Here is a 16,759-nt window from a genome sequence, read left to right as displayed (position 1 = left end):
TGAATTACAGCTGCCAAAGCCTGAGAGGCCATCAGGTCACGCCGGAGCCACGCATGCCAAGGCCCTGCTTTCCAGGTGAAAAACACCAGCTTTCCGGCAAGACCTTGAGTCTCACCCGGGAGCGAGGAGAGGCGAGCGGAAGGGGGCCATAGGGAGCACCGCTGCCTGCCGGGAGCTGCCGCCGGCGTGAGGGCAGGGTCCGGGCCCGGCTGCCGTGCCTCGCCCAGCACGCAAGGGCCGATCCCACTCATCTCTCATCATCTGCGATGCACATGCTGAAGCAATCGGTGGGGAAAGGCTGGAAAGCCTCCAAAATGGGAGACGGCGCAGGGTACGCTCGTGTTCCTGCAGCCCCCGGGGCTGCAATACCTCCCGCACCAATAAACTGCAGGTGCTGGGGGATTGCAAGCACTTGCCCGCGCACTTCAATAGCGTTCAGATCCTGCCTCCCGGTACCCCGGCCCCTTCCCAGCTCACACACAGCAGGGAAAAAGCATTGTGGAAAAAAGCCCCATATAGAGACTAAAGCTTCTCGGTGGTGAGGATCCCCTTTCCCGGGGACAGTAGGCATCTGGTTCCTATAGCACAGGCACCCACATGTGCTCCGTGACCCTGCGGGCCCCATCCCCTCACCAAAAAGGCAGGTCAGCACTCGCCGGCTCTGTGGGAAGGAGTGGGGCTTTGTCTGGAGCTGGGCTGACGACAGGAGCTTTCAGGCAAATCACCCGGGCTCTGCTGGGTCTGGGAGAGATGGAGCCGGGGCCAAAGCTGCCGGTAACCTGAGGCTCATCAGCCCGAGAGCTCCGCTTAGCAGGGAGAGCTGCCCCGGCGGCCCTTGGACTGGCGTCGTCCCATGCGGGCTCGTGGTACCCACCAGCATCCCATGCCTCGAAGCATCATACAAATATTTGGGTGCTTGTGCTCTGGGACTCTCCCGTCACCCCTCATGCCACAGTCCCAAGCACACCCACGGGGGTCCTGCTGCAGAGCGGCTGAAGCCTCCAGTTCCAGCCCATCCACCCAGGATCCTCTGCCTGTTCTCCACCTCCTGCCAGACACGTCCCAACAGCCCTGGCCCCATGTGAACTTCATGGATAAAGCCCCAGAGCCCCACAGAGAAGGGGAGAGCCAACAGCCTTCGCTGGAGGGAGCGTAGGAGCATCCCCACCAGCTCGCAGGGCTGCAGCACCCTGCCCACAGCCACCGGTGCGTGGTGATGCACGTCCCCACCTTGGGTCTCACCCATCATCTGACCCAACTTCTGAGCACAGATAAAAACAACAAAAGAGCCCATGAATCCAAAATGCAGGTTTTAAGATCGTACCTTGGGGGTGAAACCCAGACAGACGCCTGTCCGTACGGTGCAACCCTCTTGCACCAGGGCTCGAGTCCCTGCTGCAGTGCCAGGAGGGGAGTGGAGCAGCCCAGCACAGGGGACCAGCGTGTTCTCCAGGCACCTTCTCATGCTGGGGCCCTTGCAAAGCCATAGCCAGGCTTTTGCATCCCAGGCTGCCAGAATGAGGCCGGAGAGCGGACAGACAAAAAGCCAAGGGCAGCTCGGGGAGCTCAGACACAGGGGCCGGCTGCCCACAGCTCCCCAAACAGGGACATGTCTGGAATGAACCCGCTGGCTCTGCCCAGGACGTGCCTTCCAGGGCACCCCTCTGTATCCCTCTCCCTCGTGTCATCCCCGCATTTAACTCCAGCAGCTGTCAGAGCTCCTTGGAGCATCCTCTGCCTCCCTGAAACACCCAGGGCTTCCCAACAGGGTGCTGGGGGACACTTTGGTGCTGGGAGCCCCAACGGTGCTCACCCACCCGATGCAGCACCAGGCACAGGGCCAGGACATGGGGCCAGGCCCCTCAGCCCCCCACAGCAGGACCAGCCCGCAGGACCCACTGTCCCGGGGCTCATGTGAACGCCCCGTGGTCATTCTTAACCTCAGATCTTTGGCATTATTAATAACATACATGTGGGTCTCACTTCCCCTATGGGATAACATCTGGGGGATATTCATCACGGCCACCACGGGCTGCAGCCCCCCGCTCTCCCTGCGGGGCAGGATGGGTCACATCTGAGCACCGAGCCGCTTGATGTGGAGTCATTAGCATGCACAGACTTCCAGCCCAATTACTTGACAGATGAAATCAAGATCCCTTGGCCTTATTGTTTGCATCTGGAGCACTGCATCCACACACACTCCTCCTGCCTCCTCCTCCTCTCCAGCCCAGGCTGCGCCAGCATTGGCTTCATCTGGATGTCGTTTACCATGGCTTGGTGTATGGGAACTTATCAAACACACCATAATAAAATTAGCCCTACACGACAGCAATTATCCACAGCACCTTCAGAGAGGAAAGGATGCACCATTTCCCAGCCCTCCTTTCTCTGCCTGTCTCTGGGGAGAGGAGCCCACTGATTTTCCTCCCATAAGCAGCTCTCACAGGAGGAGGTTTGCTTTCCCCGTGAGCACAGAGAGAAGCCCAGGTGGATCACACCATAACCTGTTTGCAGTTCCAGTTTTGCAGCCAAGCCACTGCTATTCTACCAACAGATTTTACACAAAGGAGCAATTATGCTTCGTTTCTACCCATTAACACATTCGACAGCATTGAACTTGCTTTAAGAGAAGAAAAAAGTTGCATCAGAAATATCTGAGGTGCTGAAGTCAGCACGCAGGTGTTGGGGCTGACACAGTGCCCGGCAGCATGCCAGCGCCAGCCCAAGCAGAAAGCTCCTAATCCTGGCGATTACAGCCCATAAACACGGGCATGGGGATGGGGTTCACACCCCAGCACACCCAGGGCAGTGCAGGCCACCGCAGTGGGTGGGTCTGGCTTTGCCCCCGAGCCTCTCCAGGAGTTATTAATTAGGAGAGAGGAGGTTAATTCTTGCCACGTGTCTCCCACAGCAGTTTGCTCCCCTCGAGGAGCTGATGGGGGAGTGGGGGGGTGTGGGGGCTTTGCTCTGCTGCAGGATGGGAGTGTATGGTCTCTCCAGAAGAAGCCCTGAGTCCTCCTGGGCCATCACCAGGGAAGAGGCAAGGGTTTGCCACAGGCAGGGGTGGCTGTGGCTGCCGCAGGGGCATCGTCCCCGCTTGGCATCATCCCTGGGACAGGGGTGCTGATGCCCCTGCAGTGGCTCACCCGGCTTGCGAGAGGGTGCCCGAGCAGCCCCATGGCCAGCACAGAGCTGCAGTGAGGACGAGGGGCTGCCTCAGAGGCAGGCATCAAGCAGCAGAAAGAATTTGGGTTTCTTTAGTCCCCCCTGTAACCCATCTGTCCTTAATTTCTTTGGGGGTTTCACTCCAAATTCTTCAGATTCTACGGCAAATGCTTTGCAGTCCTCAGCTCTGCTCGCCTCAGCAGCTGCCCAGCTTGGGGCTGCCTGCAACTGGGGCAGAGGGAAGGGAAAATACCCACCCCATAAATTCACCAGCGAATAACCCAGGTCTGACCAACATTACCAGCAGCAAGGCAGAGGCAGTGGGAGCCTCTACTGGGGGCTGCGGCAGCCCACCCCTCTACGCAGCAACAGGGGAGAACAGATTTTGTGGCAGGAGAGACCAGACCGTGCACCAGCCCCGGTTCCAGCCCGCACCCATCCATCGCTATGTGCTGTGCTCCGCACGTGGAGCAGCGGGCTCAAGCTTTGGCCTGTTTTTGCCAACGCCTGGACCAAGCGGTGCCAGTCCGGCCCAGGAGGCACAATCACGGCCACACACTCACTGTGGATCCCTCCCCTCTTGCACACTGCCGCAGCAGGAGGCAGATGTATGCCTTGCCAGGGCTCTGATGGGTGGTGTTTCCTTTTGCTCTTATCATTTGTAGCAACAAATCATTTGTTTTGCCCTAATTTCGCAATTACAAGATGGTAGCTCTGGGCTACGAGCAAATGCCTCAGGCTGGGGGACAAAACAGGATTGCACACGCACCCATCCCTGCACAGAGCTACAGCATGGTATGATGCACACTGCAGTCGCTGCCAATTAGCTGCTAATTTTACAGACTTCTTTATGGTTTGGAGTCATTTAACCTTTCCCATGGGCTGGAGCCCTGCAGCCAGAGCTCCTGGTGGGCACCAGCACGGCTCTGCGGCGGCTCCCTGGGGAGAGCGGGGCGGCAGTGCTGGCGGTGGAGCAGGACCCCCGGCGCCAGCCACGGCCCTGTCACCAGGATACTGGGGGCAGCCCGGGAAGCATCAGGAGTCACTCACAACCTGGCTGAGGCTGAGGCTTGGGGCAGTCACAGCTCCCCTCGGATGATCCCACCTCCCCATAACGCCAGGATCCGAAATATCTCCCCCCGCTACTGTCATGCAAAGGAGAAATTCACATCCTGCATAATACTGGTTAAAAATGATCCTGCTCCAACAGCAACCCGCACAAGCCCACATACATGTTCAATTTGGGCCCAGTTTAGGAGATTTAAACAGTTCCTTGGCTTGACAAGGGCTGTCTGCAAGAGCGCTTTTCCTCCCCAGAGCCTACGTCCAAGCCACGGGTTTGATAAGTATCAGGATACTGTGTTGGCCTCAAATGGAGAAATTAAACGAATACCTTGCATATTTTGGCGACTCACGCATGTGAGCAGCTGTAATTGAGGACACGATCCGTCTCGCCCTTCAGCATGTATTGGCAAATTACAGCCTTTCGTTATTTCCCTGAGTTTAATCTGCATCGAGGTAAAGGCATTCATCTCGTGTTTGCCCCTCACAGGGAGCCCAGCTCCCAGTGAATCCCTCAGAAACACGAACCACCCCAGGCTTATCTTCACCCATTGTGCAAACCCCCACACCGGGAAAGCCCAGCGCACACGCAGGCGGCTGCCACGGCTCCAGCCAGGTGCTTTGGCACGTCTGTGCCACCAAGTGCTCGGCACAACCGGGATGCGCTGCACGGGGTCTGCAGCATGCAGATCCCTGCCCTGGGGAGCCCAGCTACGCAGGAATATCCAGCCACTGGGCTTTTGTTCCCCCCCACCCCCCGCCAAATACCGTACTTCCAGGCTAAGCTGGAACAAAGCAAACAGCAAAAAAATATTCCCCTCAGCAAACTGCAGCCCAATCCTGCCCGTGCAGCCCCAGGAGCGACCCAGCTTTGCAAGGAGCCTCCTTCAGCCCCGGGGAGCCCAAGGGCTCAGGGATGTGTCCCAGGGGCCGGCTGGGCTGCACTGACCACCACGCTCAGGAGGGAAACCCTTTTGCAACGAGCCCGAAGGACCACAGCAGCCTCTCTCGCATGGGGAACCCAGCTGAAAGCTGCATTCCCCCCTTCTAATGCCTCCAGCCCCCCTGGCAGCCCATCACCACCCACGTGGGTCCCACCGGGGATGGACACAAGCTCCAGTAATAGTTTCCCTGCAGTGACCTGTTTGAGCTCACAGCTCACTGGAAGACTTGGGCACCCACAAGACAGGGTGTTCACAAGGAGTTCGGGTTTATTCAGGGCACAAGAGCCCTGCTGAGCAGCACCCCCATGACCCACCACCCAGACGGGGGCTCTACGCTGCAGCTCCCACCCCACAGCCGATAATTCATCCTGGTGTTTATTAGCATTTATGCGACATCTATTGTTCAGTTTTTTAAGTACACAATAAAGCACGTAAGATGAGGACACAGCTCCAGGTTGATGTTTAAGTCAGGCCTTTGGGCTTTCTGCGTTCAGCTGAAGCATCCACTCACCAAACATGGTCATCAGGTGGAGGGTTTGATCCTGCTGACTCCAGCAACTGTCGCTTGAAGGGTTTTGGGGCCACAGCATTAACAGAGACCCCAAAGCAGCCTCTGCCCCAAACCACAGCCCAGCTCATGCCAAGAAGGCACAGGACTGGCTGCTCCCTCCTTTAAGCCCTGCTCTGGGTGATGCCTGAGCCCAGGTGGAGCAACTCAGCCCCACCTGTGTCCCCAGACCCAGCCCAGCCTAGCCCAGCCCAGCCCAGCCCAGCCCTCCCCTCCCCATTGCACTGCCTGCTCATCCATCAGTTGTGCAGGCAGGATCAGGCCCGTGGTGCTCAGGAGGACCTCCTCGTGCCCTTTTTCTGCAGGGCTCTCACAGAATCCCAGACTGGCGGGGGTTGGCAGGGACCTCTGGAGCTCACCCTGCCCCACCCCCTGCTGGAGCAGGCACCCCCAGAGCAGGGGCACAGGGCCGCGTCCAGGCGGGGGGTGAATGTCTCCAGGGAAGGGACCCCACAGCCTCTCTGGGCAGCCTGTGCCCCTGCTCTGGCACCCGCACAGGGAAGGGGTTTGTCCTCACGTTCAGGGGGAACTTCCCGTGTTCCAGCTTGTGCCCGTGGCCCCTTGGCCTGGCGTTGGGCACCGCTGAAAAGAGCCTGGCCCCATCCCCCTGACACCCACCCTTCAGGTATTTATAAGCACTGATGAGATCCCCCCTCAGCCTTCTCTTCTCCAGGCTGAACAAGCCCAGGTCTCTCAGCCTTTCCTCCCAAGGGAGATGCTCCAGCCCCTGATCCCCTTGGCAGCTCTGCGCTGGCCTTGCTTCAGCAGTTCCCTGTCCTTCTTGGACTGGGGGGCCCAGAACTGGACGCAGCACCCCAGATGTGGCCTCACTGGGGCAGAGCAGATCTGCTGGCCACACTCCTTCTAATGCCCCCCAGCACCGCTGGCCCCCTTGGCCCCAAGGGCCCGGTGCTGGCTCAGGGTCACCTCGCTGCCCCCCAGCACCCCCAGGGCCTCTCAGCAGAGCCGCTCTCCAGCAGGGCACCCCCAGCCTGTGCTGGTGCGGGGGGCTGTTCCTCCGCTCTCAGCAGGCTCATGCCTGGCTCCAGCACTGGTCCACGCACCAGTGAGCTGGGCACATCCTCAACTGATGCATCCAACCCTGCGAAGCAATGGGGCAAGCAGGGCTGAGCTCTCTGTGCCCATCAGCTGGTGCTTCTGGGCTGGGAAAAGGCATATTTGCCCATTTCTCAATGTGAGGCTGCTTTTTAGCAGGTCATTAATTACAGCAGGTTTTAAAGAGCCGGGAGGCAGAGCCAGCCAGCCTGATGAACTGGCCCGCTGTGGGTCCTGTGGACCCTGAGGAGTGGATAAAGATAAAAGCTTTTTGGCAATGCAACAGCAGAGGGTGTCTCCCCACCTCGGAGGTGCGCTGGGAAGCATGGCCAAGGCTAAGCCCTCCGGCTCCCACCCTACAGCACCATGGTGTGATGGGACAGCCCGGACCAGCTCCATGAGGGCTGCTGGTCCCCACCTCGCTTCGTGGATGAGCTGGAGGATGGGGAGGGTCAGATCCCCTGGGTACCGGATGACCCAGGAGGTTCAAAAGCTCTTTGAACACCAAACCCATGATCCCTCGGTGCCTGTTTCCATGTGAACACTGAGCCGGAGCCGCACAGGCAGCTGGTCCCCGCTGGGGTCCCCCACGTCCCGCCGGAGTGACCGTGCCCGGTTGTTGCCATCCCTCTGCTGCGCAGAGGCTGGACAGGAAAAGCAGACAATCACCAGTATTGCATCTTAGGAGCCATCAGTTAAATGAGCTATTTTAATTAAGTGCAATCCAAGTTATGCGGTAATGTCAGGAGAGATGATAGAAAACACTCCATTTGGTCTAGCCAGTGGAGAAGGATGTATTTCATGAGCTCCATTAGCCCATGACCCGACACCGACCTTGCTGCTTGTGCGTGCTTGCACCCACAAACCCCGCTCGCTTCCAGCCGCGCATCCCGGGATAAGAGCAGGCCGCCTGATTTCTGTCCTGCTCTCCGGCTTGGGCAGATGGAAACCCCGCAGCTGGGGTTAGCTCGTCTGGAGAGACAGGAGGGAGCTGTGCCGTGTAGCTTGTCAGGCCTGGACGGACAGACAGACGGACAGGGGACATGGCAGCACCTCCCACCTGCTCTGAGCGTTTCTTGGGTATCGCATCCCCGTCAGAGCCTTGATACTCCGCCCGTCAGTGGCAGCGGCTTAAATTAATCCGAGATTAACTAGTTTGATCTCTTACTTTGAATTTTACGCCTGTGAGTTTTTTTTTTAAAGCACAGAGAAGTTAATTTCCAGCAGAGCTGTCGTGCTGCTGGCAGGCAGAGCCACAGCCATAAAATACCAGCCCCGACTCAAGACGTCAGAGGGGAACAAAGATAGACTGTGATGCAGAAAAGATGCACGCATTTAAAATAATCTCCAAAAGAATGCAGCACAGCCCTGAAGACACATGTCTCCAGCATCTCTCCCGAGCCGGTCTTTTCCTCTTTAAATAGACTGCATCACTTATTCCCTCCTGGTGGCTGTCCGGTCTTTATTTTGCTTCTAATAATGATGCAGTTCAAAACCACCATCTCCTCCCGGTCCTTCCAGGAAACCCCTCGCCGGGTGCTGCTCACCAAGCGCGCAGGCTCCTCGGAGGTGGCCCCCGCGCCGGCCCTGCCGAGCACCCGGAGCGAGAGCCCGCGGCCCCGGAGAAAATGTGGGCTTTGCAGAAATTCTTGGCAGTCCTCCCACATCTTCCCTACTCCTGAAATTAAAGGATCGAGCTGCAGCAACCCCTCCATCTAAATTAAAACGAGCTATATTTACTGTTCATGCTAATTGAATTATAGTAACTCCAAGCTGGATGATAAGCAGAGCCGTCCCTCACAGTTCCTGCTCTTAATATGTTTAGCGTTCAGACGAATGCACGCCAGTGTGTCATCGTGTTCAAAGCAGAGGAATTTGGTCCTGAGCTATTTTCATCCTGCCCTGACAAGGCTGGCTGGGAACTTGGGGGTTTTTTTGGGGGTGTTGCGGTGCAGAAGCACTGGTGAGTCCAGTGCAAAAGCAGCGTTTCTTCCTCCGGCACTGGGGAGGTGGAACGGGCGGTGCTGGGTGGTGACGGCAGCGCCGGGATGGGCTTGGGGCGATGCTGTTGCCATGCAGGCACGGAGCAGAGGGTGGCACCAGGGACGGGAGTGGATTATCCCCCTGATCCGTATCCCCCCATCTCTGCAGGGCTACGGTAGGGCAGGATCCAGCCTCACCCTGCTGCTGCTGCTGCAGGATCTGGTCCCTGCGGTGCCGGCCCCACTCTCCCCATCCAGGCGGGTGCATGGCCCTGAATGCTGGGGCAGCGAGGGGGTCCGGGCTGGGGCAGAGTATCATGAGGTGACAGGACAGAAGTATCAGTGGAGGAGAATATGCCATCAGCCCTAACCCCATCAAGATGAACTTAATTCAAAAAACTCAAGCAGGAGGCTTCAATAAGACCAAAGGACCCTGCCAAGAGTCACACTTCCTATATTGAAGTGCATAAAAGCTGGACATGTAAGACATGAAGAAAGTACTGTCAGGGTAGGCCAGTGCCAGCCAGCAAATATATAACAGTGGGAACATGAAATATTAATCACTGGTGCATAAAACAATAGGAAAAACCTGCCTTTTGAGGCAGCCATCAATCCTCACTCAGCAGGGAACATCAAGAGACACTAATACCATACAGGTTCTGCTTAAATATTTGCCTTCCTTAATGCTCACGCAAGAAGCATTTGCTTTGAAGTTGAAAATAGACTGTAAATGTCTTTTGTGTGAGATGAAACATGATAAGACATGAAACCAGGAGGCTAAACTGTAGTTAATCACGGTGGTTTTACAAGCAACAAATCATTATTGTAGACAGTAAAGTGTATCGCTTAAAAGCACACACCATGGGGCTCGGCAGAGAGGAGGGCCCTGGCCAGGCATCATCTGCCACCGGTGGGTTTTCAGGTCGTGGCCCTTTGGGGTGGCCGTGGGAGCAGCTGTGGTGCTGGACTGATGCTGGCACAGGACAGGATCGATGCTGGAGCAGGCTGGACCGATGCTGGCACAGGCTGGACCGATGCTTATGGGGCTGGACCGATGCTGATGCAGGGCTGCACCGATGCTTGTGCAGGGCTGCACCGGTGCTTATGGAGTTGGACCGATGCTTGTGCAGGGCTGGACTGATGCTCAGGCAGGACAGCATCGATGCTGAAGCAGGTGGACTGATGCTTGTGGGGCTGGACTGGTGTTGGCCCAGGGCTGGACCGATGCTCATGCAGGACAGGACTGATGCTGGTGCAGGCTGGACCGATGCCGCCACATCCCGGAGCAGCTCTCCTTAGCAGGGACTTTCCCGGGGACCACAAGGGTGATGTGTTTTGGGGATGGTTCACGCCAGGGCATGGGGAGGGCAGGAGTGCTGCGGACATCCCTGCGCCGGCACTGCCAGCTCGGAGGCTGGCACTGGCTCTGGCTGTACCCGCAGCGCGGGATGGGGTTTTGGCTGGGAGTGATTTGTCCCACCCTGGTCAGACTCCAGGATACCCATGCAGGGAAAAACACCCTGGAAAACTTAGGCTACCCTTGTGCTGAGGTTGGAGGCTGCAGTGGACGTGGCTCTTCAGGCACGGGAAGGGCAGCACCACAGTCAGCTCACGCCGTGTCCTAGCGCAGCTGCTGCCGAGCACAGGAGCGTGCCTGCACGGCGGCACGCTTAGCCAGCCTGGGACAGGTATCTCCCACATGAAAAATTAAGATCATGATTAGAAGCGATGTGCACTTGGGAGCTTGAGATAAGACCCCAAAGCAAGCGTATAAGTATGACTCATTAACAAATAAACCCTCACTAATTGCCTTAAAAAGTTGGATCTCAACAGCCGGGGAAGGAAAAAAAAAGAAAGATTTAAATTTTCCTTGGGCTAAACATTTTTCTGGCGTGCTCAGACTCGCTCTGAATGTTTCCAGTCATTATCTCCCTCATTAACGCACACCGCAAACCGAAAACAAATTTCCCACCTTGTGGCTCTGGGAGGGGGAGCCGGATTAAACGAATCTCAGGAACGAGGTCGGCTATTGCCCCCCGCCCAGCAAGCGGCGTCTTGGAGTGGGAGGCAGCCCGGAATAGGGAGAGATGGAGTTATTATTGGCAAATGAAGTGGAATAAGCCTTTAATTTTCTCCAGCTGTTGCTGGATGTGCTGAGGGACAGGTGAGCTCCCTGGGATGGAGCGGGGGATGCACCTCACCACCTGACAGCCCCCTCCCTCCCCCGCTTCTTGGGGAAATCGGGAGTGTGTGGGTTTTTTCATTACCATCACTTTATTTTCTGTAACTGGCCTTTATTGCGTTTTCACAGCCCCAGAAGGAATTAAAATAATCCCTTTTAAGCAAACTGATGCTCCAGAGCCCACCACCAGGACGGGACCTTGGCGGTTGAGGCCAAAGATGCCTATTTGCTGGGACCAGACTGTGCAAGAGCACCCCAGATCAGGCTGTGCTCCCCACCCCAGGGGATGCCCCAATGTGTAAAACCCCAAAAGCGCTGCTTTGGGGTCTCGGTGCGTGTTTACAGCCAGATGCATCCTCCTGCCCTCAGTGTGCCACCATGGACCACCCACGGACCTGCCGGCACGGGGCACCCTGTGGGCTCAGCAGGAGTGGGAAAAACTGTTGATCAAAGGGTAAAATAGAACAAAACAACACAAATTTAAAAAAAGGAGGAGCCATCCCTGCAAGGCCAGGCAGCCCACTTGAAATACAAGTGAAAATTTCAGGTAAAAGCAGACGGGTGCAGGCGGACTGCCTGGCCAGCCGGCTCGCTCCTCCCGTGGCGCTGGCTCCGAGGAATAACGGTAATTAGAGCTTCCTAATGCCTCCAGGTCATCTTCTTTTTCCTTGCGTAACGTAATTTCTATAGGGCTTGTCATCTTTATTAGGAGAATTAATCTAAATCTCACTGTGCTCTGGCTGCTTTGCCGTCCGCAGGAGCCATCCCGAGGAGGGTCAAAGAGGCAGCTCCTCTCCATGGCATGCAAATAAAAAAAAAATTAAAAAATTAAAAAGGGAGGTCAGCTGGAGGCTACGGTGGAGGAAATTAATGATTTTTTAAACAACCAGGGAAGTTTGCGTCGGCCTGGTAACGTAATTCAATTTCTGTCATTAAACCTGCGTCGCTGATGTGAGGCCACTTTTGCCCAACTAAGCAAAAATCCTCTTATTAAGCCAGAATTGTCATTAGTGTAATAATGAAATGAGGATGGATGGCAGAGGGGAGGGACCAGCCGCAGCCCAGCGGAGGCGATGGGGACGCCCGGTGCCGCAGAGCGAGGGAAGAGCAGAGCAGGTTTCCTCCCACGCCGAGCACCCGGGACCCCGCGGGACGGCCGGGGGTGCTCGGCGGAGCTGGGAAGGGGCAGCGACGGGATCTGTCCTGCAGGGTCGCATCCTGCGACCATGCGCTGCCAATACCCCTGGCCAAAATCCCTGCCGGCATCGGGGCCTCCGGCCAGATTTCCAGGAAAATATCCCATCCCTATTTAAACCATTCTGAGGTTTTTTTGGCTCGGGGTGATTTTCCTTCTCGTTGCTGCAAGGGTGGATCCCCAGGAAGGCGAGGCCACTGCCGTGCCCACCCCAGCCTCGTCCTTCCCTCCCTGCAACGCCTGGGGAAGGGTTAGGAAAAGCACTTGCACCCTCCCGTGCCTGCATCCACGAACTGCAAGGCAGCGTGGAAGCATGGCTGGGTCCCCCGTGGCACACGGTGCCCGAGAGCCCACGAGTGGGAGCAATCATCGCCGTCCCCTCGACACCGAGGAGGTTTCCTTCTACAGCAGCATCTCAGGGGAAACTACCCCCAAAAAATACCTTCCTTCCCAGCGCCGTGGGCGAGGGGCAGCGGGGCAGGAGGTGGCCCAGGGATGGATGGGCCCGCGGTGCTCCAGGGTGGGAAGCAAAGGGGCAGCTCCTGCCCTCCGGGGCTCGCGTGGATGTCGCCAGATCAAGGGCGAAGCAGCAGATCAGAGGATTAATCAGTAGAAAAGCAGCTTGAACTTTCAGGCTGGAACCTAATTAGTAATTAGAGCTGGAGGTCGTCCCGCATACGGGGAAGGAGGCGAAGGCGGTGCCACGGGGCACGAGCCAGCCGGGGCAGGAGGGAGAGGTGACGCTGGCTCCTGTACCCCAGAGCAGACTTCACCCCCTTGGAAAAGGGAACTAGAGTCCAGCAAAGCTCAGCTCAAGTCTCCAGCCTCTATAAACCCAGTGCCCAGCTCAGCCGGGGCGAAGAGACCTCTGGGAGGCAGGGAAGAGTTGTAGCTTCCAGTATTGCAGGCAGCTTCATCCAGGGAAACTTATCATGAGACATCGCTAAAACTCATATCCCTTCTGCCCAGAAAATCCTGCAGGCACAGAAAGAACTAAGAACACATTATGAAACCAGCTAAAACCAGCTTCAGTTGGGCAAAAATGCTAAGTGGAGTGAAAAGGAAACCTTCCCCAATGGAAGATTTGACCCCTGGAATGCCCAAAGGCCTCCAATGCATCAGCTTCCCCCCTTCACATGGCAAAACCTGGCATAACAGGAACAGGTACAGGATAAAACCACACGCGCCGACCTCAGGCCAACACTTTGGGGTTAGACGCGAGGCAGCGTGTGTCCACGCCTCAGCTCACCAGCTGCACAGCTGGAGACAGAGGCTCCAGCTGAGACCTGCTCTCAGCTTTTTGGCCGGGGCTTTGTACCTGCATTTACACCTGCATTTGTGCCTGCCTTGCACGCATCCCACCGCCGGCACGGCCTCCCCATCCTTGCATCCAAAACTGGGCAAACCGAGCAGAGAAGGAAGCCCAGGGCAGATCCACCAGGCACCAGGGTACCATCACCAGTGCTTTTATTTAAAAAAAAAAAAAAGAAGAGGTTGTTTCTCAGACACAGTGAATCAGTGCTTTATTTTCAGTATTGAAAGAGGTACAAGACCAGCAGCGAGCTCCAGGTAATGAACTGGTGCGTTGCATTTTTTATCGGTGCCCTCGTAACAGCGGGACTGAGGCAAAATGCCTGCAGAGAAAAGCCTCTGACGTGCCCCAGCGCAGCTGCACCGTACCAGCACCAGCAGCGCGGCCTCACCCGAACCGCTCACGCGTTGCCCTAGAGCTCCACCACCAGACCCATGGGTCAGCAAAAGATTTGCTGTATTCAAAAATCCTTGCATATGGATTCCAGAGGGTTTGGGTTCTGGGACAGGGAGGGAAGGCCACAAATCAGATGCTCAATTAAGAAGAAATCAGCGTCACAGTCCTTCCGAGCACAGAGGGAATGCGGACGTGATTCCAAAAGCCTGAGGTGTGCAAAGTGCAGCCCGTGAGCCCGATTCTGGCCTCCCTTGCACCAGCAAGGAGGACCCATTAGTGCCACTGGGGTTTATAGCACAGCGATAAATCTGGTGTAAGGCCAAGTCAGAATCAAGCCCAGAGAACACGTGAAATCTAGAACTATCTCTACTGTGTGCACGATGGGTAGAGGGGTAAAATACCTGGATGCTCTCTAGCAGGGTCATGAAATCATCCTCACCCTAGCGCCCTGGAAGGGTTTATATAGGGCAATTCATACCATGATCCCAGCCCAGAATAGCACCAGAGATTAACCCAGACTCTGACCTCAGCTAATCCAGCATTGCTCCCTGGAAATGCCAGCGGAGCAACTCTGGATTGCATCGGTGCCCTGTCAGAATCGGCCCCTCCTGGCTGTGATGTGGGGAGCGTCCTGCCTCGGCTGAATTCAACAGCAAAACCGCCCCAGAGCTCAGCGGAGGCAGGACCGCAGGCACACGTGCTGCTTTAATGGACAAAACCAAAAGGAGTCGGTAGTAGCAGCTACCGGCAGAGGCGAGGATGCTGGCGAGGACAGATGGTTGGGGAGGGGGTAAGGATGGGTAAAATGAAGAGCTGTAGCCATTGCATCACCCCAATCACGTGAAACGCCCTCAGGCACAGGTCGCACAGCCCACCACCCAGCAAGCACAGAGCTGCAGCAACCCCATTTGCCCCTTGCCTCCTCCGTGCTCCTCCTGGCACCCCGAATCGGAGCAGCTCTGAGGAGGGAACCGGCCCAGGGGAAACCAGGAGCTTCTTTGGGGTTTCCCTTGCTCCCAGTGCCCCCTTGACCGGACGGTGCACCCCAAGGTATGAGCACAGGATCAGCCCAAGAACATCGTGCCAAGCAGAGCAGCTCGCTTACTTCTCCTTCAATTCCTTGTCTGCTTCGCCTAAAAGAGGGAGAGGAAAAATCAGGGCTCATGTTTCCTCTTCCAGAACCCCCAGCCCCTTTTATATGGTTGTTTCGCTACACACAGCTAACATCTCACAACCACCAGGGTCCAACAAGCAGGACAGCAAGTCATGGCCGGGGTGCTGCCCTGAACTCAGCCTCCCACAGCCTTTTTCTGACTCTGGGGAAGGAAACAGCCCGATAACCACAACGGCAAGAAGCCCTGCCCTTCCCCACAGACCTGCTCCCCACCCGTAGGGCAGCTGCAATATTCAGAGCTCCCACTCGACTTCCGCGAGGAGTGAACCAGCAAACTCTCCCAGCCCCGTTTATGCCACCACAGGAGCTCCCTGCCCTCGCTTTGCACCGCCAGGAGAAACCCCCCAACACTCAGCCACCCCTCGGAGACACGGAGACATGCGGCCGCATCCAGGAGCTCCAGCACACTCTGCATTTCACCGTGGGAGGTCAGGGAGCCCCTGCCGAGCCGCCAGCCGAGCAGACTGACACATGTCAGATTTGCTGAGGATGCGAGTGGCTCCTTGGCTTATCTGAACAGCCAGTAACGCCCCGCCAAAAGCAGTGCACAGCACACAGCGTGGCCTGGCTATCAGCAGCTTCCCCAAAAGCAACTACGTGAGCTGAAACAGCCGCCAAGCCGCAGCTCTTACCTTTCGAGACGAACTTAAGCGAGCTGCTGAATATTCAGAAGCGGGACTGCCCCCTCTTCGGCCCATCGTTGAGGAATTCGTGGCCGAGCCCGTTGCCACACTTGCCACAAGACACCTAGAAATGCAAGGAGAGGGTTTGACAGCAAGTGGCCTTTCTCAGCAGACAGACTCATAAAAAAAAAGCCCATGGGGTTGGGTTTGGGGTGTTTTTGCAGCTCCCAAGAGATTCAGAATCGGCACCTTTAAAGCCCCCGGCCGCTCCTTGCGCTTGGACACGCTGTCCTCGTGGATGGTCTCGGTGAAGGCTGGCCACGGGGACGAGTGCTCGTACTTCGCGTGGCTGGAGAACAGCTCATGGCCGCACTTGGCACAGACGTAGATGCCTGGGGAGGGCGACAGGAGAGGGGTCAGTGTTGGGGGGCAGCCCCCGCACCCCACTCCCGTGCCCACTCCCAGCAGTGATTGCGGGGGACCAGGGGGCAGGGGGAAGCAGTGGGGACATATCGGCAGGGTGACGTGGGACACTCATGATGGACTTTGCCCACCTGCGCCACTGCCTGCTGCTGCCAGACCCCTCGGGCCAGGCAGGGGAGGGGGAGCTTTTGGGACTCACACCCCCTATAGGGGCTCCTCCGAAGTGTGGGTCCCCTCCGAGCCTGCCCCTGCAGGGAGCCCCCCCCCAGCCCCACTTTTGCAGGCAGCACCTCCCCCTCCCAGCCCCATGGGGGGGATCCCCCCACAAGGACCCCAGAGAGGGGACCCCCAGCCCGGTCCCCACGAGTGGAGGATGCCCCACAGGAAGGACACCCACCCCACCCCCCCCCCCGGGGACCGCAGCGCCTGCGGGGGACACACAGCCCCTCTCCACCCCACGGGGGGATCCCCCCGACCCCACGAGGAGCCTACAGCCCCCCCACCCCAGCGCCCCCAGCCCCGCTCACCCGGCTGGAAATGGTCCTTGAACACCTCGCCCCCGAGGAAGGAGCAGAAGGACATGGCTGCTCCCACCGCCGCGGCCCCGCCCCGGCCCGCCCCGCCCCGGCCCGGCCCCGCCCCGGCCCCGCCCCGGCCCCGGCCCGGCCCCGCCCCGC

At 57.5% G+C, this 16,759-nt stretch overlaps 1 protein-coding gene across 2 annotated transcripts; it reads right to left on the bottom strand.

Moving 5' to 3' along the window:
* Positions 1-13,604: 13,604 nt before the first annotated feature.
* On the bottom strand, positions 13,605-16,724 carry MSRB1 (methionine sulfoxide reductase B1). Of its 2 annotated transcripts, XM_075104658.1 has the most exons (4): positions 16,610-16,724; positions 15,909-16,051; positions 15,669-15,783; positions 13,605-14,995 (listed from the first exon to the last, which is right to left on the bottom strand). In XM_075104658.1, exons 1-4 carry the CDS (start codon positions 16,662-16,664, stop codon positions 14,964-14,966), a joined length of 345 nt encoding a protein of 114 aa, XP_074960759.1. In that variant the 5' UTR covers positions 16,665-16,724; the 3' UTR covers positions 13,605-14,963. The 2 variants fall into 2 exon arrangements, with proteins under 2 accessions (XP_074960759.1, XP_074960760.1); XM_075104659.1 differs by lacking the exon at positions 13,605-14,995 and having other exon boundaries at positions 15,670-15,783; positions 15,935-16,051; positions 16,610-16,701.
* Positions 16,725-16,759: the final 35 nt, after the last annotated feature.

Source organism: Phalacrocorax aristotelis, chromosome 10 (assembly GCF_949628215.1).
Source record: "Phalacrocorax aristotelis chromosome 10, bGulAri2.1, whole genome shotgun sequence".
Taxonomy (NCBI): domain Eukaryota; kingdom Metazoa; phylum Chordata; class Aves; order Suliformes; family Phalacrocoracidae; genus Phalacrocorax; species Phalacrocorax aristotelis.
Note: the sequence above shows the minus strand (reverse complement) of the source record. Positions and strands in the feature narration are given on the sequence as shown.

Bases quoted from the DNA above. Each gene is read 5' to 3' on its own strand.
- MSRB1 (XM_075104659.1), bottom strand. From the start codon at position 16,664: ATGTCCTTCTGCTCCTTCCTCGGGGGCGAGGTGTTCAAGGACCATTTC. The intron at 16,052-16,609 runs GTGAGCGGGGCT...CGCCCTCCCCAG, and splicing joins CAAGGACCATTTCCAGCCGG to GCATCTACGTCTGTGCCAAG. The intron at 15,784-15,934 runs GCAAGGAGCGGC...TTGCATTTCTAG, and splicing joins CGAGGACAGCGTGTCCAAGC to GTGTCTTGTGGCAAGTGTGG.